The sequence below is a fragment of the Salvia splendens genome, chromosome 9, assembly GCF_004379255.2.
Source record: "Salvia splendens isolate huo1 chromosome 9, SspV2, whole genome shotgun sequence".
Lineage (NCBI taxonomy): Eukaryota > Viridiplantae > Streptophyta > Magnoliopsida > Lamiales > Lamiaceae > Salvia > Salvia splendens.
Genome location: NC_056040.1, coordinates 7,992,900 through 8,015,532, shown reverse-complemented (window position 1 = coordinate 8,015,532; position 22,633 = coordinate 7,992,900). Strand labels below are relative to the sequence as shown.

General features: G+C 43.7%; 2 protein-coding genes and 1 long non-coding RNA gene across 5 annotated transcripts; 2 read left to right on the top strand and 1 right to left on the bottom strand.

Moving 5' to 3' along the window:
- The first annotated feature begins 36 nt into the window (after positions 1-36).
- LOC121749349 lies at positions 37-3,128 on the top strand. Of its 2 annotated transcripts, none has more exons than XM_042143924.1 (2): positions 37-242; positions 899-3,128. In XM_042143924.1, the coding sequence occupies exon 2, from the start codon at positions 940-942 to the stop codon at positions 2,710-2,712; it is 1,773 nt and encodes a 590-aa protein (XP_041999858.1). In that variant the 5' UTR covers positions 37-242; positions 899-939; the 3' UTR covers positions 2,713-3,128. The 2 variants fall into 2 exon arrangements, with proteins under 2 accessions (XP_041999858.1, XP_041999859.1); XM_042143925.1 differs by lacking the exon at positions 37-242 and adding an exon at positions 287-529.
- A 9,669-nt stretch (positions 3,129-12,797) lies between these two features.
- Positions 12,798-17,063, top strand: LOC121748451 (pyruvate kinase 2, cytosolic-like). Of its 2 annotated transcripts, none has more exons than XM_042142821.1 (16): positions 12,798-12,960; positions 13,266-13,362; positions 13,816-13,913; positions 14,019-14,174; positions 14,367-14,444; positions 14,557-14,688; positions 14,815-14,895; positions 15,014-15,085; positions 15,165-15,254; positions 15,329-15,473; positions 15,606-15,694; positions 15,820-15,915; positions 16,020-16,087; positions 16,199-16,298; positions 16,426-16,485; positions 16,660-17,063. In XM_042142821.1, the coding sequence occupies exons 1-16, from the start codon at positions 12,889-12,891 to the stop codon at positions 16,810-16,812; spliced, it is 1,587 nt and encodes a 528-aa protein (XP_041998755.1). In that variant the 5' UTR covers positions 12,798-12,888; the 3' UTR covers positions 16,813-17,063. The 2 variants fall into 2 exon arrangements, with proteins under 2 accessions (XP_041998755.1, XP_041998754.1); XM_042142820.1 differs by having other exon boundaries at positions 12,809-13,044.
- Positions 17,064-17,269: 206 nt separating this feature from the next.
- LOC121747810 lies at positions 17,270-19,286 on the bottom strand. The gene is made up of 3 exons (XR_006039346.1): positions 19,102-19,286; positions 17,932-17,995; positions 17,270-17,455 (listed from the first exon to the last, which is right to left on the bottom strand). It is a non-coding gene; the product is annotated as an uncharacterized LOC121747810 (long non-coding RNA).
- Between the last annotated feature and the right edge of the window lie 3,347 nt (positions 19,287-22,633).

Genomic DNA, 22,633 nt, shown 5'->3' with positions numbered 1-22,633 from the left:
ATTCCACACGGTTTCTATCTTTCTTCAATTCCTGCATGTGCCCTTCTCTCTCTCTCTCTCTCTCTCTCTCATCTGCTTGCTGCTCTCCACTCTTCCACCTTTCCCATCTCTTTCCATTTCCTATTTTTCGTCTTTTTTTGGCTTTGATTCCTTCTCTTTGACCACAGCCTCGTGATTTGTACTGATTCCGGAGTAGATTCAATTTTGTGGTCTGTGTTTCCTCTCCTCAAGAGCAATTATACGTAAGCATAAATGAGTCCTAATTTGTTTTTTTCCCTCATTTATATTGTTATTATATTCTGCTTGTCTTGTGTTTACTTTTTTCCGTTAAACGGAAAAACATTGGTATAGAATTATGTTTAGCTGTTTTGATAAATGAAGAGTACATTTTAGTAATGTTCGTTCTTTTGAGTAGATTTGTAGTAGGTTGGAGCTAAAAGAGAAACATTTGAACTCTTTTTTCATTGCTTTTTGCTCAAGGATTGCAGTTATTTTTTATTCCCCTTTATGTGTTGAATTTGATGCTCGGGTAAGATGAAATCGGTTTACATCTGTTTTCATTTTGATTTTTTACTTTGCTCCAATTGTTTTACCTTTTTTTATGCTAGGCAAAGATGAAATTTCTTTTTTATTAAAATTTGAATGGAAAATAAAGATGATAGAACTAGAAAAAGAAATTTCGGCTACCAAATTTGCCGAAACAGTTAGTAGTATCTGGCTACCAAAATAGGAGTATATCTTTCTGTTTTAGGCTTTACAATTTCTTTTTATGCATATATATTGACAACGTTCCCAGTAAATTAGCATTGCAATCTTCTTAATTGTAAAATAGTAGTACTACTTTGCTCAATAGCAACTTGTGCCATTTTTAACAATAAGCTTCCACTTGTTTTTACAGCTTTCACTTTGGAATAAAGTAACGGTCATCTGGTTTTTGAAATGGTCACCCAATCATGGTTTCGTAGTCTGTGGACATCATCGAAGAAGAATGAGTTTCATACTGAAAAGGCGAAGATTGCAGTTTTGTCATTTGAGGCTGCTAGCTTGATGACTAAACTGCTTCACCTGTGGCAATCAATGACTGATAAGCAGGTTGCTAGGTTAAGAGAGGATATAAATAGCTCGTTGGGTATAAAGAAGCTTGTATCGGAGAGTGATGAATATATAGGGAAGTTGATTTGTGCGGAGATGATGGAAAATTTGGTGCATGTGGCAAGAGCGTTGGCCAGGCTGTCCAAGAAATGCAACGACCCCCTGCTGAGAAGTTTTGAGCAAGCATTTAACGATTTGATTAAGAGTGGCACAGACACATATGGTTGGCAGTTCTCATGGAAGAAGATGGAGAGAAAAGTCAAGAAGATGGAACGTTTTATAGTTGCAAATGCTAATTTGTATCAAGAGATGGAGACGCTCGCAGATCTTGAACAGGCATTGAAGAGGATGAGGGGCAATGATAACGCAGATAGCATTGTATTGGTTGACTATGAGAAGAAGATTGCATGGAAGCGTCAAGAGGTGAAGCATCTCAAGGAAACTTCTCTCTGGAGTCGGACGTATGATTATACCATTATCCTCATGGCAAGATCTCTTTTTACCACGTATGGCAGGATTGGACATGTTTTTGGAGTTAACCACATTGCTGACATGGGGGCTAATTCGAGAGTTATAGATATTTCTAATTCTAATAATCGACGTAGCCACTCAACTGTCTTCATGCAATCATCTGTTTATCCATCTGAAAATTATGTCCCTAGATTTTCTACGGGTGCACAAAGCGAGTCCATCTCTGCGAGAACAAACAACTTGGGCAACTTCCGTTCAGGTCCTCTTGGGAACTCAATGGCTACGTCTAATCCGATCTCTGGAAAACATAATGGTGTTGGTGGTTATTATTCAGGTCCCTTATCCAGTTCGACAACCAAACCCGATCCTACTTCAGCTCCAAGAGCAAGCAAGAGTTCTTTGAGGATGTGGCATTTCCGTGATAAATCTCACAAAGCTGAGAAAATCTCTCAGCGAAAACCAAATAAAATGACCATGTCAGGACCTTTAACTGGATCTGTTATGGGTGGAAATGGTTCTCAGACCAGTAACAGCTACTTAATACCTGGTGATGCTCATTCTGGAGTTCTGGATGGAAAGATTTATGGGAACTCGAGTGATGGAAACTTCTCTATAGTTGGATCGAAGAGCAAGCTGTTGAATCCGCCTCCTGAAACTCTTGGTGCTTCCGCCCTAGCTCTGCACTATGCAAATCTCATCATATTCATCGAGAAGTTGGTTGCGTCTCCTCACTTGATCGGGAACGATGCTAGAGACGATGTATATAATATGTTGCCAGCTAGCATCAGAGCATCCCTCAGGGCTAAGCTGAAGCCTTATGCAAAGAGCCTGAGTTCATCAGTTTATGACACATCTCTTGCAAATGAATGGAATGATGCTATGTCAAAAACACTCGAATGGCTCGCCCCTCTTGCTCATAACATGACAAGATGGCAGTCAGAGCGGAGCTTTGAGCACCAGAGCTTGGTCTCTAGAACAAACATCCTTCTTGTCCAGACGCTCTACTTTGCAAATCAAGTAAAGACAGAAGCCCAGATCACCGAGCTTCTCGTTGGGCTGAACTACATATGGAGATTTGGGAGAGAAATCACTGGAAAATCGCTGGCAGAATGCGCCAGTGGCAGAACGTTTGCCGAAGATCAGGAGTGATGTCACTGTAGCCTCCCGTATGTGTGTGTGTGTGTATATCATCATCCTTCACCATCTTGCGCGATAGTAGCTCCTTTCATTGATTGAGATCCATTTTCAGACCATGGTGTCTGGATATTACGTTGTGATGGCGAAGAACATCATATGATGGAGTTTGAATCTGAGCCGTGCTTCATGGATGCCTGGTAAACTGTATATCCAATATTGCCAACTCCTCTCTTATGATCCGTTGATAGCATGTGTATGTTACTGTTAGAAATTGGGGGATTTTGTCTCATCAAGCTTTGCTGCTTGTCTGAATTTCATGTCTCCTTAAGAATTTGTATTGTTAGATTACACGAATGATTAAATAGTGCTTGCTGTTTGTCCTTGGATTTATAGCTATCATCAAGAATTTTCGAGTTTTTGGCTTTGAATTTTAGTTGTGGAATGATACATAAGTTGGACTTGGACCTTTATCCTTTATCTGTGGTTCTTTCTGGGCTGTGGCTCTAAATAGCAATAAGATAACTTGAGATTTATTTAATGATATTGATTGCAAGAGTCGGGTGAATGCAATAAATACCCACCAATAATTTCTTGATATAGTGCATCTAGACATTTCAACATTCGGTTTTGACATTTCAACTAGTAGCACTTCTTATTCTGTTTTCAGAATAAAAGAACTTTTTTATTCTATCCAACTTGAAAAACTGTCAGCAAATGAGCACCTCAATTAAGCATTTACTATAAAAATTATAGTAGTACTCCATAATCTAATGGAGACATACTTTAATTAGGATCAAAGAAAGCGGCACATAAACGTCGAGATTAGGTGGATATCATACATATTACTATTATTTAATAGTAAAATTTTATTATGATGAAAATTTCAATGCCTTATTGAGAAGAAAAACATATTCTATGGCGTTCGTTGTATTTCGAGCTCTAACCTAACTAATACTATACGTAAAGTGATTTTAAAGCAACAAGAAGGATGCAAGTTAATTAGTGTTACTACGCATTACACAATATGCAATAAAGAGGTGATCTGTTTAATTGAGATGTCATTTACAATGTATTTAAGATATCAATAATCAATATCATGCGTGGTAGACAATCTAAATTATAGTAATAAAGTTTTAATACCTAATCTATCCCATTTTAGATCTCAATTGATGATATAAAGACAATTTAGTCTAATAAAGCACTAATATACTCCTATATTAGAATTGTAATCTGTATAAGTATGTATTCTACTTAGAGGTGGTATCCAAAATCATGTATTAATTGGTATACGGAGCATTTACTTGATTAAGGGCCTTGTCTTTTGAAGAAAAACAAGAAATACTAAAATAGTGTCATTTTAATCACGTGAAGGAAATCTATCGATGAAATTAGAGTTTATTGTTGTTTACCGGCTATTCTAAGTTTCTAACTAAGTACTAAATGTAACTTGGACAAAATGTACGAATAGGCAATTCCATGAACTTAATTCTTAACTTTGCATGTCTAATTTATACTACTACTTAATTCATTAATTAGAGTTGGAGTTGGAAGATAAAATACGACAAAACACTAGAAAAAGACGATTACCAACACGTTGTATGATCACCAATTGGCAAGCGCATGTGCTCGCAACACCAGTTTACTGAGTAATATCAAGAGCCGGGGCGGATCTAGCTTATAGGGACATGGGCCAAATGCCCCTCCTCATCCATTCATTTATTTATATATTTATATATGGATTTCTGATTATATACTTCAACCACACTAAATGCTCATTCTCAAATACATAAATTTTTCTTGTGTATTACTCCCTTCGTCCCGGACTACTCGCACATTTCCTGTTCGGCACGGAGATTAAGGAATGAGTGTATAGCAAAGTCAACAATTGCTGCTGTAAGTGATAATTTTTACTAAAAATGGAAAGAGTGCAAATAACTTGGGACGCCCAAAAAGGAAATAAGTGCAAGTAGTCCGGGACGGAAGTAGTATATTTTGCCCCTCCTTTAATAAAATTCAGGTTACGCCCCGGATAAGAGTGCATGTACTCGATCAAGCGCACATATACTCGCAATGCCTAGCATGCCTGTGATCGAGTAGCCGTTTAGCAGCTTTGCTTACAAAAAAGGTGGCGCCAATGGTTTGCTTTTTACCTTGATTCAAAGTTTCTAACAGTACTTTACTATTTATGCGAACATTTTCGAGAGAGTCTTTAACCAAATTTGGACGCTACTGAATGCTTAAAATTTTAAAATCAATTTGAAAAGGATACTTGCAACACGTGTCATCTCCAAATCCATTGTTTATTCAGCACACTGATGGGGTACGAACTAAACAAGCCCAACAGCAGTGACGGCCCATCAGCCCAAAGCCCAAGGAAGAGTATGAGTTCGGCATTACCAAAGAGTTCGGAGGAGTTCGGCATTACCAAAGAGTTCGGCCTCTGCCTACAGCTCGGTAAAAGCCAACCAATCAAGCTCTGCTCTCAGGTCGGCATCAAGCTCTACTCTCAGATCGGCAACCAAAGCAGTTCGGTCTCAGTATTCGACCGAACAAGGAGTTAGTGGACCCATGCAGGATTTCCACAACTTCCAATACATCCACTACCACGTGGCGTCAACTCAGGCCACGATCTTAGGCCATGACCTACACGACCTCCACGACCTAGAGTGATGATGTAAGCCACGATCTTAGTTCAATGTATAAATAGAACTTAGATCTGATAGAAAAGGGTTAGAATCTCTCTAGAGAAATAATCATATAGCAAGTCGGTGTTGTAAGCTATAATTCGCAGATCAAGCAATACAAACCTGCCCCCATTTCTCCCCGTGGACGTAGATTTACCTCAGTAAATCGAACCACGTAAAATTCTCTGTGTCGTAATTTATTTTTACGAGCATTCATCATCATCAAAAATTCGCCGAGCCATCACTGGCGCCGTCTGTGGGAAACAGAGAACCAAATTTGTGATAAAGCGAATTTTTGACCATTTTTTCAACCCAAAAAATGCATACCAGATCGCAGAGTACCCGTATTCCTGCCCGTGAGAACCAGGAGGAAGCCAATCCATCCCATAGGTCTGGAAAACAGCCTAGGGATAAATCCACCACCAGTTCTCATGGCGGAGGAACAAGCCGCTCCAAAAGCCGTCACACCGAGTCTTCCCAGCAGCCCGATTTGAACGAGGCTGTCAGGCTGTTTTTGGCTGAAAAGCAGGAGGAATTCTTAACCTTCCTGCAGAGAAGCCAAAAGCAGCCGGAGGCGAAAACGGCGGATTCTCCCTCTCCCTCCATACGAGACAGTCACTACCGCAGTAGTATCATGTCTTCCAGAAGAAAGAATCCTCGGTACCGGAATCACAGGAGAACTTCATCTCCTCCATACCGAAGAAATGTCGGGTTCGCCATGTACGGAGCATTGAGGACTCCGTTCTCGGACGATATTACCCGAACTTCCCTACCACAGAACTACCGAACTCCGTCGATAACCTATGACGGACTCGTGGATCCTCATGATTTCTTGGGACGCTATCAATATAACATGGCGAACCAGGGTCTCAACGAGGTCCACATGTGCAAGCTGTTTCCCGAGCTGCTTATCGGGAACGCAAGAAGGTGGTTCGATAGCCTCCCCCAAGGCAGCATTAGATCCTACCGAGATCTAATGGATGCTTTCCACAGGAGGTTCTTTCAGAAAGCGGAAGCCCGGATCACTTCGGCTCAGCTGCTTTCTATACGTCAAGGTCGCGACGAAAAGATCAGCGATTTTATGACGAGATTCCACAAGGAATGCCTACAAGTAGATAATCTCAATGATCTACTTGTCATTTCGGCATTCCAAAATGGAATCCTGCCCGGAGTTCTCTACAGAAAGCTCGTGGAGTGCGGTCCGCAAACAGCTCAAGAGATGTGGGACATTGCGGACAAGTTTTCTCGTGCCGATGAGGCAGACCGTCGAAAACGGTCTTTAGACAGCTCATCTAGAGAAGACAAAAAGAAGCCCGGTCATAGCGATCAGAGGCATCCTCGCCGAACACCTTCTCCACTAAAGGAGAGATAGCGGTCATCCGAGGTGATCGAAAAAGAGCAAGTGTGTTCGCAGATTGCGCTTAAAAGTGCCGAGCAATCAGTTCGGCACCATCAAGCATAGCAATCACAGCAGCCGGAATCAGAGGCCGGCGAAATGACCGAAGTCACACCGGAGCCGAACTCGATGGTGTACGGCACTAAAGCCGTGATTCGGTTGAGATCGGCATATCCAGTCCCCGAACTCAATTTCTCCTCAGAAATGAATGGTGACGGACTGAGAGCCGAACTAGATCTTGCCGAAGAAAGAAGAGAATTGGCCTGCCTAGAAGCAGCCAAGTACAAGGAGCAAGTAGCCCGGTATTACAACCAAAGGGTGAAGAAGCTGCAATTTCAAGTGGGAGATCTCGTCTTGAGAAACAACGAAGTAAGCCGAGCAGAAAAGCTGGGCGAACTCGAACCCACATAGGAAGGTCCATATCGGGTGTCAGAAGTCCTCGGCAAAGGGTCTTACAAATTGACTCACGCGTCAGGAGCACAAGTACCCCGAACATGGTACGTTTCCAACCTCAAAAAGTTCCATTTGTAAGAGACAGTCCGGTCAGTCAGTCTTATGTGTTTTCTTTGTTTTTTACTTGTTTTTGTCTATATGCGTTTTGTCTGTCTATGTGTGTGTCGTCTCTTACAAATGTTACTGAGGTATCTTGTCTTCGAAGGCTGATCCCCTTCTTAGAACATATACAAGCCAACGATTGTGCGTCAAAGCTTCTAAAGAGGATACAAGACCACAATTCAGCTTAAACAAGCAGTTCGTCCGAAACGAGCTGCAACAAGCCGAAGATTGTGTGTCAAAGCTTCTAAAGAGGATACAAGACCACAATTCAGCTTAAACAAGCAGTTCGTCCGAAACGAGCTGCAACAAGCCAACGATTGTGCGTCAAAGCTTCTAAAGAGGATACAAGGCCACAATTCAGCTTAAACAAGCAGTTCGTCCGAAACGAGCTGCAACAAGCCGAAGATTGTGTGTCAAAGCTTCTAAAGAGGATACAAGACCACAATTCTGCTTAAAAATCAAGCACTTCGTCTGAAACGAACTGCAACAAAAGTCCGATTCTCGCGATAAAACTTGCCTGAATTAGGACAAGGGAAAGTCCAATCCATGCGATAAAACTCGCCGAATTAGGACGACCAAGTTCGGTCAAAGCAGTTTACCTCATAAGACCGAGGACGACCATGTCTAGTCAAAGAGGTTTACTGCATAAGACCACTTCGGTTAACTGGGAAAGTCCGATCCACGCGATAAAACTCGCCGAATTAGGACAAGGGAAAGTTCGATCCCGGCGACGAAAATCGCCAAATTAGAACACAAAGACGAGTCCGGTCAAAGATGTTTATTTCATCAGACCAAAGACAAGTCCGGTCAAAGATGTTTATTTCATCAGACCAAAGACGAGTCCGGTCAAAGATGTTTATTTCATCAGACCAAAGACGAGTCCAGTCAAAGATGTTTATTTCATCAGACCAAAGACAAGTCCGGTCAAAGAAGTTTACTTCATAAGACCGAGGACAAGCACGATGAAATTTTTTCGCTAAGCTGTAAATACAGTGTTAGAAGCGAAAACAAAAACAAAATTTCATTTTTCAAATCTTGTTCGGCACACAACTCCGCTACCCTACGAGATGGCGTTACGCTATTACAAAGGACTATTCTACTGTCCAGGGTTGCTAAAGTTGAGCCATCTATTCACAAAATCTTCGTGAAGCTGAGTTCGGGCGTTCCAGGCAGCCGCAGAATAAGCAGGTCGACGAGATGCTCTAATCGACCTGCCACCTCTTCTCTGAGCCCGGGAAGCCCTAGCACCTCGGCGGCGAAGAGTCTCTTCACGAAGCATTTGCCGATCTTGCTCACTCATAACCACAGCTCCTCTGCGAACTTCAGTCCGTCCTCGACTTGACGTCTCCGGTTGTCCCTGAGTTCGTTGCTGACTTGGAGTAGGGTTTTGAGCAAGTGAATCAGAGGTTTGAGCTGGAGTACTAGCATCTGTTGGCGGGAAATGCCGGAGGAATCTCTCGATTGAGGGACGCCGGGCAAGAACTATGTCGTACCGAGAGGCCCAGCGCCGCAATGATGTCACGACTTGTTGGCAAGCCGAGCTCTCCAGCGCATTGTTTCTCCGGAGTACATTATATTCCTCCCACAGTTCGTCAACTCGACTCTGAACATCTGATATGGTCATTCCCCCGCGCACACGGATGTAATCCTCGTACGCAGTCCTCTCAGCAATGGTCGTATTCAGCTCGGCCTCCAGATCATTCTTATCGGACTCTAAGTCCTTATTATCGGCATCCAGCTTCACCAAACGAGCCAGAAGCTCGTCATTCTTCGTCTGATCGGCTATAGCTCTTTTCTCAGCTTCGTCTAAAGCCGAAGAGTACAGCCGCTTCCAGTGAAGTACCTCCAGCTCCTTGAGAGTTAAGAATACAAAGCAGCTACGTCAGTTCGGCATTTCAGCTTACCGAGCAGGTAGTAAACCACAACAGGAGTAAGAGAGTACGAAAGGCTATACGAAGACACAAGAGCAGAAAGAAGAGTTTTTTCATTCATAAGAAAAAAATTTTTCTATACAAGGAGGGCTTCAAGGCCATTTTACATAAAGGAAGAAACTAAACTAAGAGAAGGGAGACGAAATCATACTTCGCTAGCTTCGTCTCCACCTTCTCGGTGAGGTTCAGCTTCCTTCTCCTTATCTGCTTCAGCTTCAGCCTCTGCCTCCTTGCTCTCCTCAGCCTGCTCGGCGCCACCGTAGCCGATCTGCTGCGTCTCCTGATCGGCTTCCTTCTCCGGATGCCCGGCTCGCTCGACTTCGGCCTCCCGCTCCAGCGGCTCGGCCTCACCCTCTCCGTTGTAAGTCGAAGCGGGTGAAACGGGTCCCACGGAGGCAAAGATAGCCTCCAGGTTCTCGTCCCGATCAGCTCGACAACTCCGGACTCGGTCTGCAGAAAGCAGGACCGAAGATGAAGCGAGCTCCTCAAGGAGCGGCAGATTCTGAAGCCGAGCTGCTATCTCTCGGCTGTACAGAGGCAGTACGACGTCGGCCCCCTGCCCGCCCTTATCGGCAATTAGCCTTACCAGACTACCGACAAAAGCCGAGAACTGGCTACTCAAAAAGAGTTTCTCCGTGTAAACACGGAGAGCCTCCCCCTGGGCAACCACGGCGGCAGCATCACTCCGTTTCGTCTGCTCTCGCTGGATGACGAGCTGGTTTTTGGCAAACTGAGCTTCATCCTGGGCCGAAATCCTAGCAGCTCTGGCTTTCTCAAAGTTTGCCTCGGCCTGCTCGGCCCGGTGACAAGCAGCCGCCAATTTCCTCTGCATCTCAGCATAGTCGTTGGACGCTTTGGAGAGTTCGACGGCGACGAGCTTGGAGAGCATATCGTTCCTCTGAAAATGGATAAGGAAAAAAGTCAACAGAGGGCACCAAAAATACAGGACAGAAGCCAAGCCAAAGAATCAAGAAGACAATTCACCTCGGCGAAGTCCGTGGGCCATAAAAATGGCTCACAGATATGCTCCGAAGGAGGCGCCAAGACCATGTCTTTCTCTGGCGCTCTCGGGGGCTTCTGGGTCCTCCCCTTCCTACTTGCCGAAGTCGACTCCGGCTTCTTTGGACCCGAAGAGGTCTTTTGCCTCTTCGGATTCTTCTCGGCATCAGGCGCCGAGCTGGTAGCCTTCTCTTTCTCCGGCTCCTCAAGCTCGGAGGACTTTCGGATAGCCTTATTCAGCATGAACACTGCCAAAAAGCAAGAAAACAAGGTTAGTTTTCTTCGTTAAAGCAGTAGAGCATAAAGATAAAGAGAAATCCTCACCCTCGGCCTCTTCGTCCGAAGACGAGATATTGAACACGAGGTCGCCCTTGACGAGCTCAGTTTCCGAATACTGTTTCCTAATCATAGGAATCTTATTGAGCTCGCCCTCGAGCTCGGCCAACGGTTCTAACCGAGGATGGGGAATCACGGACTTCGGCCTTCTCCAAGGAAAGCCCGGAGCCGAAGTCCTATTATAAAAAAAGAAACGGTTTTGCCATTTCGGCCACTTGGTTCTGCAGAAGGCCCTAAAAGGCTGTAAGGGGATCAAGTAAAACCAAGATCCCTTCCTTTTAAACTGGAAAAAATTAAGGATTGCCCTCAGAGACAGATCCTTATCTAGCCTACGCAGTTCGGCAGCAAAAGCCGATAAGTGCCTCCAAGAGTTCGGAGTCACCTGACCTAAAGGGAGTTGAAAAAAATCAAGAAGCTCTACAAAAGGTGGGGGAAGAGGAAAACGAAGCCCGCATTCTAAGCAGGCTTCGTAAACGGTGGCATAACCCTCCGGAGGGTCGTTAGCCCTATGATCATCGTCGGGAACCACCGCCTTCCCCCCAGGTAAAAAATATTTCTCGTGAAGGGATATCACAGTATCCTTACTCAAGATACTGTGAAAATACTCTACGGTCTTCTCCCCGGATTCTTTCCGGCTAGAAGACCCCTTATCCCCTTTCCTACCGCTACCCGACACCGAAGAAGAAGAAGAAGACATTTTTCTTACTTTTTGAAAGTGAAGAAAGTCTGAAGAAGCTCTTGAAAGCGGAAGAAAATTTCTCGAGAAAGAGAGAGTATAGAAGACGCAACAGCAAAGGTGTTCAAATGAGGAAGAAAGAGCATATTTATCAGATTCGGCGAAGATTTCAAAATCGTCGCACCGTTTCGAATCCCACCTTTTCAGGATTCAACGGCCGGATTTTACTGTCGCATTTAATGCAGTCACATGCAAGGCACGTCTCCTGACGTCAGCCTCCCCCGTACCTTTATCCAGAGTGCCGAAGTGACTCGCTTCGCCGAAGTGATTCACTTCGTCTTTCGGGGGGGGTAGTGATGGGGTACGAACTAAACAAGCCCAACAGCAGTGACGGCCCATCAGCCCAAAGCCCAAGGAAGAGTATGAGTTCGGCATTACCAAAGAGTTCGGAGGAGTTCGGCATTACCAAAGAGTTCGGCCTCTGCCTACAGCTCGGTAAAAGCCAACCAATCAAGCTCTGCTCTCAGGTCGGCATCAAGCTCTACTCTCAGATCGGCAACCAAAGCAGTTCGGTCTCAGTATTCGACCGAACAAGGAGTTAGTGGACCCATGCAGGATTTCCACAACTTCCAATACATCCACTACCACGTGGCGTCAACTCAGGCCACGATCTTAGGCCATGACCTACACGACCTCCACGACCTAGAGTGATGATGTAAGCCACGATCTTAGTTCAATGTATAAATAGAACTTAGATCTGATAGAAAAGGGTTAGAATCTCTCTAGAGAAATAATCATATAGCAAGTCGGTGTTGTAAGCTATAATTCGCAGATCAAGCAATACAAACCTGCCCCCATTTCTCCCCGTGGACGTAGATTTACCTCAGTAAATCGAACCACGTAAAATTCTCTGTGTCGTAATTTATTTTTACGAGCATTCATCATCATCAAAAATTCGCCGAGCCATCACACACCATGTCAATGAATCCATAGTAAATTTTGACAGTGACATATGAACAAACAATATGCAAAAAATAAAAAATCATAGATGCCTTTCCATTTACACAAATACAACATGATTCCAATTAAACTTTGGAATAATTAGAAAACTCTAAAAAAAACGAAGATTTATTTGAACAATAAAGGGCAATTAATGATTTAATCAACTTCGACTTTTCAAACAGCCTTACATTAGTAGTAAATGTTACATTTTGGTATTGTCTCGTTGCTAGACATAGAAAAGTCCATTTTGTATGAGATTAAAAATGTTGATAATACTCGTATAGAACTAATAATCAAGTTTGATGAATTAATAAAAACGGGCTTATAGGACATGCAGAATTTAAAGATTCATTCGTTGATTCTCTCTAACAATATTATTTTCATCTAAAAGTAAAAATGTGACCACGTTAGAAATAATTAAGGTTGAGTACTACAAGAACTGAAATTGATTGGTGACACGAATGATGCGACAGCGACAGCGCATTGATTTTGTACGTAGAAAAGGAGGGCAAAATGCCCCGGTTTCCCCTCACTTCACTCCTCCATCATTCGTCTCAGCTACCCTCATCGTCAAGAACTCACTCTCCACTGTGTGTTTGTGCGTGAAAAATGGTGGTCTCAAATTACCTGCTTCTTGAAGAGCCCATTAGGATGGCTTCCATTCTCGAGCCATCCAAGCCTGTACATATCATTTCTCTTCACAATAATGCCTCAAAAATCGAATCTTTTTTTTTCCCAATTTGTTGTATGTGTGGTGAAAAGGGGGTTAGTCGAACTATTCTCGACCACGATCTTGGCTGGTTGTTTGTATTCTTCCTTCACGATCTTGGCCGTTTTGATGTGATTAGAGAAAAGGGTTGTGTGAACTGGCCATAATGGATGATTTCTTGACCACATTGTGATTATGATATTCTTGAATTTGAACAATTTTTTGTGCTGCTGTTTTTGTATTGTGTTGTGAGTTGGGATGTGATTTGTTTGTGTAGAGTTTCTTTCCGGCAATGACGAAGATAGTGGGGACACTAGGCCCGAATTCACGGTCTGTTGAGGTTATCTCTGGCTGTCTCAAGGCTGGAATGTCTGGTGATTTTTCTTTACTCAGCTCCTCTTTATGTTTTTGTGTGTGTTTCTACCTATTTGGTGATGTGTAGTTGCTTTTAGATTGCTTATTAATTTGTTGCTGGACTGCTGTGTTTGGGCATTCAGGGGGTTGGGCGGGTGAGCGAGGTAGGGTGAGATTAAAGAGTAGATGCTTATCTTGCTGTCTGCATTGGCAATGTGCTGATGCTTGTGGTGGTAATGGTGTTGGGTGGGTGGGGTGGGGGGTAGTCTGCATTGGATCGGTTATTGGATTTTCGAGTGTAGTTGATGAATAATACTACAAGTAGTTGTCCAAAGATAGATCAATGAACAACTAGTTCAATGTCATATGGCTCATGAATTCTTCAATCGCTACCTTGTAAGGTAGACGACTGTCGTGATAGCCCTTGCTGCTGCTGCAATCATCTAAATCAAATTCTTTTGATGTATAAATAGTTGCACGATTTGATTTCTCGTTTGGTGATGCGAAATTTCACCAAGACACACTGGAGAACTTATCGATGGCAATCAAGGCAACACAAAAACTGTGCGGGGTAAGCTTCATATGCCCTGACAATGGAATCTTAACTGGCCATGGCTTATAGCTTAGTGTATTATTTTGCTGTTTAGAATATGTAAAGTCATTTCATTTCTCTCAGGTTATGCTAGATACGTTGGGTCCAGAGCTGCTACTTGTCAACAAGTCTGAGCACCCAATCGCCCTTAAGGAAGATTCTTTTGTCATCCTAACACCCGATCAAGATAAGCAAGCGAGTTCTGATCTACTTCCGATTAATTTTAGTGGATTATCCAAGGTAAAGATGCTACGTCTATAAGAAATTTCGTGATGTTTATCTTGCCCGTGAGTTGTCATGCATGTATGATTATGGATCGATTATTTATAGTAACACTAGAGGTTCTCGATATTGCCTGCCTCAGTCCCGCCTTTTCTCAGTTTGATTTCTGTAACATTGCTTAATTGACAAACCTAGTTTCCTCTTTTGCAGGCCGTGAAAAAGGGAGATGATATTTTCATCGGCCAATACTTGTTTACTGGAAATGAAACGACTTCGGTTTGGATGGAGGTATGGCAGGCCAGAATATTATTTCATTTCATTGCCTTTTGCATCTTCTTACCTTCATATTTCAGTTACTGACTGTGAAATTCTTGATCACATTTGCCATTACTCGGTGCAGGTGTCAGAGGTAAAAGGGGAGGATGTGGTTTGTCTGATAAAAAATTCTGCCACGTTGGCTGGGCCGTTATACACATTGCATGTCGCAGGGATCCATATTGATCTTCCTACTCTCACTGATAAAGATAAGGAGGCATGAGCTTCTTTCATCTCTAATGAGTAATTTGTTTAAATGCACGCACACAAACAAACACACACTCGCTCTGTAGAAAAAGTTATACCTAATTTACATGGCATGTCTGTTTTATACCATAATCAGGTTATAAGCACTTGGGGAGTTCGAAACAAAATAGATTTTCTCTCACTTTCTTATGCTCGACGGGCTGAAGATGTTAGACATGTAAGTATAGTATCATAGATTTTATTTACAAGTTTCTCTCTTCAAACCATTTATGTTTAGATCATTTAGGCAACATTTGTGACAAGCCTGGTGCGGAAATTTTACATTTTTTTGTCAGGCGCGCGAGTTTCTTTCTGGATTAGGTGACCTCAGTCAGACTCAGATTTTTGCGAAGATTGAGAACGTGGAGGTCAATTTTTCATCTTTGATCTTTCCGGAACAAAATTTACACATAAATGTATGCCATAGTTATTTCCCTCTATTTACAGGGCTTGGATAATTTTGACGAGATTCTCCAAGAAGCAGATGGCATAATCCTTGCTCGTGGAAATCTTGGAATAGATCTACCACCCGAGAAGGTCTACATCGAACTTTAATGCACAATTTCTTTTCTTAGCTACCTGAAGATCTGACATGTTCTTGCTGTATGCAGGTATTCTTATACCAAAAGGAAGCCATTTACAAATGCAATGTTGCAGGGAAGCCCGCAGTGGTGACTCGTGTTGTAGACAGCATGACTGACAACTTAAGGCCCACTCGTGCAGAGGCAACTGATGTTGCAAATGCTGTGCTAGATGGTATCTTCCGTTTTTATAATAAGTTTTTGTTTCGTAGTAGCTTCTTTAGGTGTCCTAAGAATTAATATCCATGACTTTTTATGAGCCCGAAAACTTGAAAGCTCATTAAACGTCATTTGCACTCGTTTTCAGGCACTGATGCAATTCTACTAGGTGCAGAGACCTTACGAGGACTCTACCCTGTCGAGACAATATCTACAGTCGGGAAAATTTGTGCTGAGGTGCGATTTATCCTGCTCCTTTGAAACTCTACACTTCCATGATACACCGATATTACATTTGCATAGATTCTACGATACAACATCTCATCTGGTTTGGCTCATCGAACTTTTTATACCACATGCAGGCAGAAAAGGCCTACCATCAAGATCTCTATTTCAAGAAGGCCGTGAAACATGTTGGCGAGCCAATGTCGCACCTAGAATCAATAGCTTCCTCAGCAGTATGCATCTACCGCCATTTTTGCTTTATTTCGTTTCTTTCAATCTGTTTCGATTGGTCTTCTGAGTTATTCGTGACACCCCCTGCATTTTCTTATTTATGTAGGTCCGTGCTGCCATCAAGGTGAAGGCATCGATCATTATTTGTTTCACTTCATCGGGAAGAGCTGCAAGGTTTGCGTTTCTCTCTATAGTCCTATATTCTGTGTTGTATATTTTGCAACAGATAAATTTTGATACTTAAATGCAGTAGCTAAATATGCTCCTTCCTAACAAACGATGCAGGTTAATAGCTAAGTATAGACCTACTATGCCGGTTTTATCCGTTGTCATTCCCCGTCTGAAGACGAATCAGCTCTCGTGGACCTTCAGTGGGGCTTTTGAGGTACTCTGCTGTATAATCTGATCTGTATAGACAATTTAGTTTCACAAACTTCTACTTGAAATGAGACGAAAGAGAAGGAAAATTCCCTTGTCGCTAATTAATCGTTTGGCATATTCGTTGTTGGCAGGCGAGGCAATCTCTGATAGTAAGAGGCCTTTTCCCCATGCTTGCAGATCCTCGGCATCCAGTAAGACGTTTCTTCCGTTTCTCTCTCCCTGTTTGGTCGTAGTTGTTTATGTACCTACTTGCATTCGGCATCATTCAAAAGTCCCAACGATTATCGATCATGTGCTCGCTTGTAGGCTCGTTATAGTGGAGGATCCAACACATAATTTTGAGTGTATGTTTGTTTTGTTTACAGGCTGAGTTCACGAGCTCGACGAACGAGTCTGTGCTGAAGGTAGCCTTGGATCACGGGAAGGCCTCGGGTGTAATAAAACCGCATGACCGCGTGGTGGTTTGCCAGAAAGTTGGGGATGCGTCTGTGGTGAAGATCATTGAGCTTGAAGATTAGGGCTCCACTCAACATCATGTTAAAGTGTTGAATTGCCTTTTGGTGAATGGTCAGTTTTGGTTGATTATGATGAATGTACCACTTTGTTGGATGAATGTATTAAACAATCTTAGAATTCTATTTTTCAGCTAATTAAGGCCCTTCTTAGTACGATGGAATGAAATGATATATCGAAATGATATAATGGAATGAACTGCTCTTGTGATAAAGGAGAGATCTGAATGAAAATTGTCATTTTATTTTTATCTTCATTTTATTCTACTCTTATTTCATTTCACTCTCATTAAATTCAATTATATCAAGGGGCGAAATTTGTCACGCCCGCATTTCCTAAGGATAGGAAGTACGGTGGACCGCGACTAGGGGAGGAGTAAAGAAGCGGGGAAGAAAGGGGAAAAACAAGAATATTTGACCCAAAGACATTTAATAAAAGGAAATTCATTTTAAAACAAGGTACTGTAGCGACATTTCAAAAGTTTAAGTAACCAGAGTTTAAATGAAAACATTGTTTCGGATTACAAGCAGCGGAAAAAGATCAAGAGACAGATAATGCCGGGTATGACGACACGACATTATCCAAAACAAAGTGAAACGCATTTTGACTTTAACTGCTCAACATCCGTCCTCCCCATCGCCGCTCAACCTGCACATTAAGAAAACAACATGCAGGGCTGAGTACTTATTGCACTCAGTGGACACACGCCAAAATCATAGTTTGTCATGCCATAACAGTGTAACATTGGGGTTTTGAGTGTAATGAAAATAACCCAAGTACACCAAAATATATTTCATAAATTCGACTGCGCAGTCATTTTCCGATATTGCCACCCTTATTCCCTCAATCATACACTATCTGATCCAAACGGTGACAAGGGGCGTGGCCACACCCCAGGTCATCTAGACCCAACTTGCTCTCAGATGGCACCCAGTCTCGTGTACACTAGCCTGAGGGTTCGCAGCCCAACAGACCCGAATTCGATTAAACATATGTGGTAAACCACTTCAGATAGGTTTCAAATCAAAACATTTGGCAAGACAAACAGTTCACCTCCATAAACAATTCCGGAACAGAGTCCGTATTAAAAACAACCCACGTAAAAGTAGGGTAGAAAAGCCCACCTCGATTGCTTAGCTTTTAAAATAATTCCCTTCTTCAACCACACTTTCCTCGTAAACGATCACCCTTTTGAAAGATAAATTGTATCATGATTAGAGTCAGAAGAGACGAGACTTTAAACGACAATGCATGATTCCTACGTGGACGACTTCAACATCTAGCACGTTACACGTGCATACACTTAACAACATGTTACAAAACAAACACACAAAGTCACACGTTCGAAACACACCCCGCACGCAAACGACGTACCCAAAACGCGCACACGACACACGAACACAGCACTCCAAGTCCTGGCATACCCTTACTGTGCAAACGGCTCACTTGGCTCGGAAAAGGTTCGGAAAAACTCGGAAAAAGGATCGGCGTCTCGACATGGCTCGGTGTCTCGGCCGCTGGCTCGGCACCTCGGCCACCTGTTCGGCACCTCGGCCGCTGGCTCAGCACCTCGGCCGCCTGCTCGGCACCTCGGCCGCTGGCTCGGCACCTCGGCCGCCTGCTCGGCCCCTCGGCCGCTGGCTCGGCATCTCGGCCGCCTGCTCGGCACCTCGGCCGCCTGCTCGGCACCTCGGCCGCCTGGCTCGTCCCGTGCACACTCACTTTCCTCCAACTTCCGATTCTCAAACCCTATACAACATTCACACCACACATTCTCCGTCCCAAAACACACCCTGACACCTGGGATCATCCCTTCAAAACCCCCCCACAACACTGCCCTAGGCCGGCCCCTAAAACTCTCGGCCAACCCACGCAAAACCCTCGAACCAAACACTGATTTTCCCGAGCCATCTCTTGGTCAAACACACCCACATTCATCACAAAAACATAGCACTCAGAATCACGCCAATTGCACATGAAAACATCTCCCAAAAACATACAACTCGCGAAACTGCGCAGTTTACTTGCAAAAATCATAATAAATTCATACGACATCCAAAGAGGCTGAAAATTACACACCACACAGAAGCCACATTAACCTTTATACAGTTCAAAATTCGTACCCAACGGAGATCGTTTGCTTAGATAAAAAGGGGTCGGAACCCACTGCCAGTTACTACCAAAAACATGCTCAACCATATCACATAGCCACAAACCCTATTCAGCATCTAAACCATCCAAAACGTCCTATATGCATGAGTTTTCGAATTAAACAAGGGTTAGGGTTTGGTTACCTTTCTTGGATAGTTCAAACGTAAATTCGAAGCTTTCCCTACACCGATTTACAACGTACGAGCGTAACACCTTGAAGAAGCCAAGATGATGATGAGAAGGGGATGAATGGGGAAAGGTAAACCGAGAGAGAGAGGGGCGAGAGCTTACCGTGAGAGCACACTTCGAGAGAGATGAGAGCTAGAGAGCGAGAGAGAGAGAGAGAGAGAGAGACCGAGAAGAGAGAACGAATGGAAAAGAGGGGGAGGGAAATCGGTTATGAGGGAGTGGGGGCGGTTGAGAGAATCATGGGGTGATGGGGGAGGTTTTTTTTTCGAAAAAGAAGAGAGAATTGGGGAGGGAGGGATTTAATTTGTTAATTAGGAGTTTTTATTCATAGCTTAATTACTTAATTCCATTTTAATTTGCCTAGGTAGAAAATACCACATCCACAACAATCAAATAAACACAAATAATATTTTCCACACCATATTTTAAACACAAAAACATAAAAATTTCATCCTTAATTAAAAGAATAAAATTCCACAAATTATCGGGTATTACATTCCTCCCACCTTAACAAAATTTCGTCTCGAAATTTGTTAGATTACTCAAACAGCTCTGGAAACTTCTCTCTCATCTTATCTTCTGATTCCCATGTTGCCTCTTCGGTTCCATGATTCCTCCACCGTACTTTCACCGAAGCAATTGACTTATTCCTCAATTCTTGCACTCTTCGATCCAAAATGGCCTCGGGCTTCTCCTCATAGCTTAGATCGGGATTTAGGACCATCATCTCTTCTTGGTGAACTATGTGTGTGGGGTCAAACACGTACTTCCTCAATTGTGACACATGGAAGACGTTGTGCACATTTCCAAAGCTTGGTGGTAGAGCCAACCTGTATGCTACCACGCCGACTCTATCCAAAATCTCGTATGGACCAATAAATCGGGGTCTCAGCTTTCCCTTCACTCCAAAACGAGTTATTCCCTTAGAAGGGGAAACTTTCAGAAAGACCTTTTCCCCGACCTCGAACTGTAACTCGGTCCTTCGCACATCCGCATAAGATTTCTGTCGATCTTGTGCCTCCTTGATCCTCCCACGGATTTGTCGGACAATCTCTATCATCTCTTCTACAGAGTCTGGTCCGAGAATTCTTCTCTCGCCCACTTCATCCCAATAAAGTGGCGATCTACACTTCTTTCCATACAAGGCCTCATATGGGGCCATCTTGATAGTCGTCTAGTAACTATTATTGTACGCGAACTCTACCAATGGCAGTACTTCTTCCCAACCCCAGCCTCGATCAAGCACCACGGCTCGTAGCATGTCCTCCAAGGCTTGTATCGTTCTCTCCGACTGCCCGTCGGTTTGCGGGTGGAACGCTGTACTGAAATTCAACTTAGTCCCCAACTCGCGCTGCAGGCTTGTCCAAAATCTAGAAGTGAATTTAGCATCACGATCAGATGTGATTGTCGTTGGAACTCCATGCAAGCGTATAATTTCCCGTACATATACCTTAGCCAACTGATCGGATCCATAAGTGGCACGAACCGGCACAAAATGGGCAGATTTGGTGAGGCGATCTATAATCACCCAAATCACCGTGTTCCCTCGCTGGGATTTTGGCAGTCCTACCACAAAGTCCATTGCAATATGTTCCCACTTCCATTCCGGAATCTCGAGGGGTTGCAATTTCCCATAGGGCCGTTGGTGTAGCGCCTTTACTTGTTGACATGCTAGGCATCTCTCCACAAATGCCGCAACATGCTTTTTCATACCGTTCCACCAAAACTGTCTTTTCAAGTCTTGATACATTTTGGTGCTCCCTGGATGAGCAGCGTATGGGGTTTCATGTGCTTCTCTCATGATTTCCATCCTCAGGCCTTCATCCTTAGGCACACACAACCTTCCCTTGTAGGTGAGACCGTTATCCGCTGCCTCACGGAAACTCCCGGGTTCACCCGTCCTCACTTCTGAGCGAATCTTTTCTAGTAACGTATCTCGCCGTTGAGCTTCTACAATTCTGGCTCTTAAGTCGGGTTCCATTACCAACGTGGCTACTATTCCTTCCACAGTCTCGGGCATTCTCACCACTTCCAAGCGCATCTTACTGAACTCTTGGATTATACTCTCCTCGATAGTAAGAAAGGTGGCCAGCTGAGATTGAGACTTCCTACTAAGAGCATCGGCCACTACGTTTGCTTTTCCCGGATGGTAATTTATACCACAATCGTAGTCCTTCACCAACTCGAGCCACCTACGTTGGCGCATATTCAGCTCCTTTTGCTCAAAGAAGTACTTTAGACTCTTATGGTCCGTGTATATCTCACAACGGACTCCATAGAGATGGTGTCTCCAGATCTTTAAAGCATGCACCACAGCTGCCAGTTCCAAGTCATGCGTCGGATAATTCAGTTCATGGGGCTTCAATTGTCTCGATGCATATGCAATCACTTTCCCCTTCTGCATAAGCACACATCCCAGTCCCACCTTCGACGCATCCGTATATACCGCATAGTCAGTCTCTGGCTCCGGCACAGCTAGGATTGGTGCGGTGGTCAATTTCTCCTTCAACAACTGAAAGCTCGCCTCACATTCTGGCGTCCAAATCATCTTGACTCCCTTTTTCAGTTGTTGCGTCATTGGCCTTGCTATCTTCGAGAATCCCTCGATGAATCTTCGATAATAGCCCGCCAGTCCTAAAAAGCTTCGGATTTCATTTTGTGTAGAAGGTGGCTTCCATTCCTGCACTGCTTCCACCTTGGCCGGGTCTACACGAATTCCATCTGAGGTTACTACATGTCCAAGAAAGTTCACTTCCTTGAGCCAAAACTCGCATTTACTGAACTTGGCATATAGTTTCTCGTCCCTTAGAGTTGCTAAGACGGTTCTCAAGTGCTCTTTGTGCTCCTCTTCGTTCTTTGAGTAAACGAGCACGTCATCGATGAAAACCAGGACAAACCGATCCAGAAATGGATGGAACACGCGGTTCATAAGGTCCATGAACACTGCCGGGGCGTTCGTCAGTCCAAAAGGCATTACAACGAACTCATAATGACCATATCTTGTTCGGAACGCCGTCTTGGGTACATCTTCTCGCCGAACCCTCAACTGATGGTACCCAGACCTCAAATCCATCTTAGAGAAGACTCCTGCCCCTCGAAGTTGGTCAAACAAGTCGTCTATCCTTGGTAGTGGATACTTGTTCTTTAGCGTTAGTTTGTTTAGCTCCCGATAGTCGATGCACATCCTCATCGTTCCATCCTTCTTCTTTACAAACAACACTGGTGCTCCCCATGGTGACACGCTAGGTCTAATGAATCCCAATTCCAGTAGCTCTTGCAGTTGCACCTTAAGCTCCTCCAACTCTTTTGGCGCCATTCTATAAGGTGCCTTGGATATTGGTGCCGATCCGGGCTCCAGATCGATCGTGAATTCTACCTGCCTGTCGGGTGGGGGTCCCGGCAATGCATCGGGGAAGACATCGGGATATTCACTCACTATCATCACATCTTCTATCTTCCTGTCTTTCTTCTCCTCCCCATTCAAAT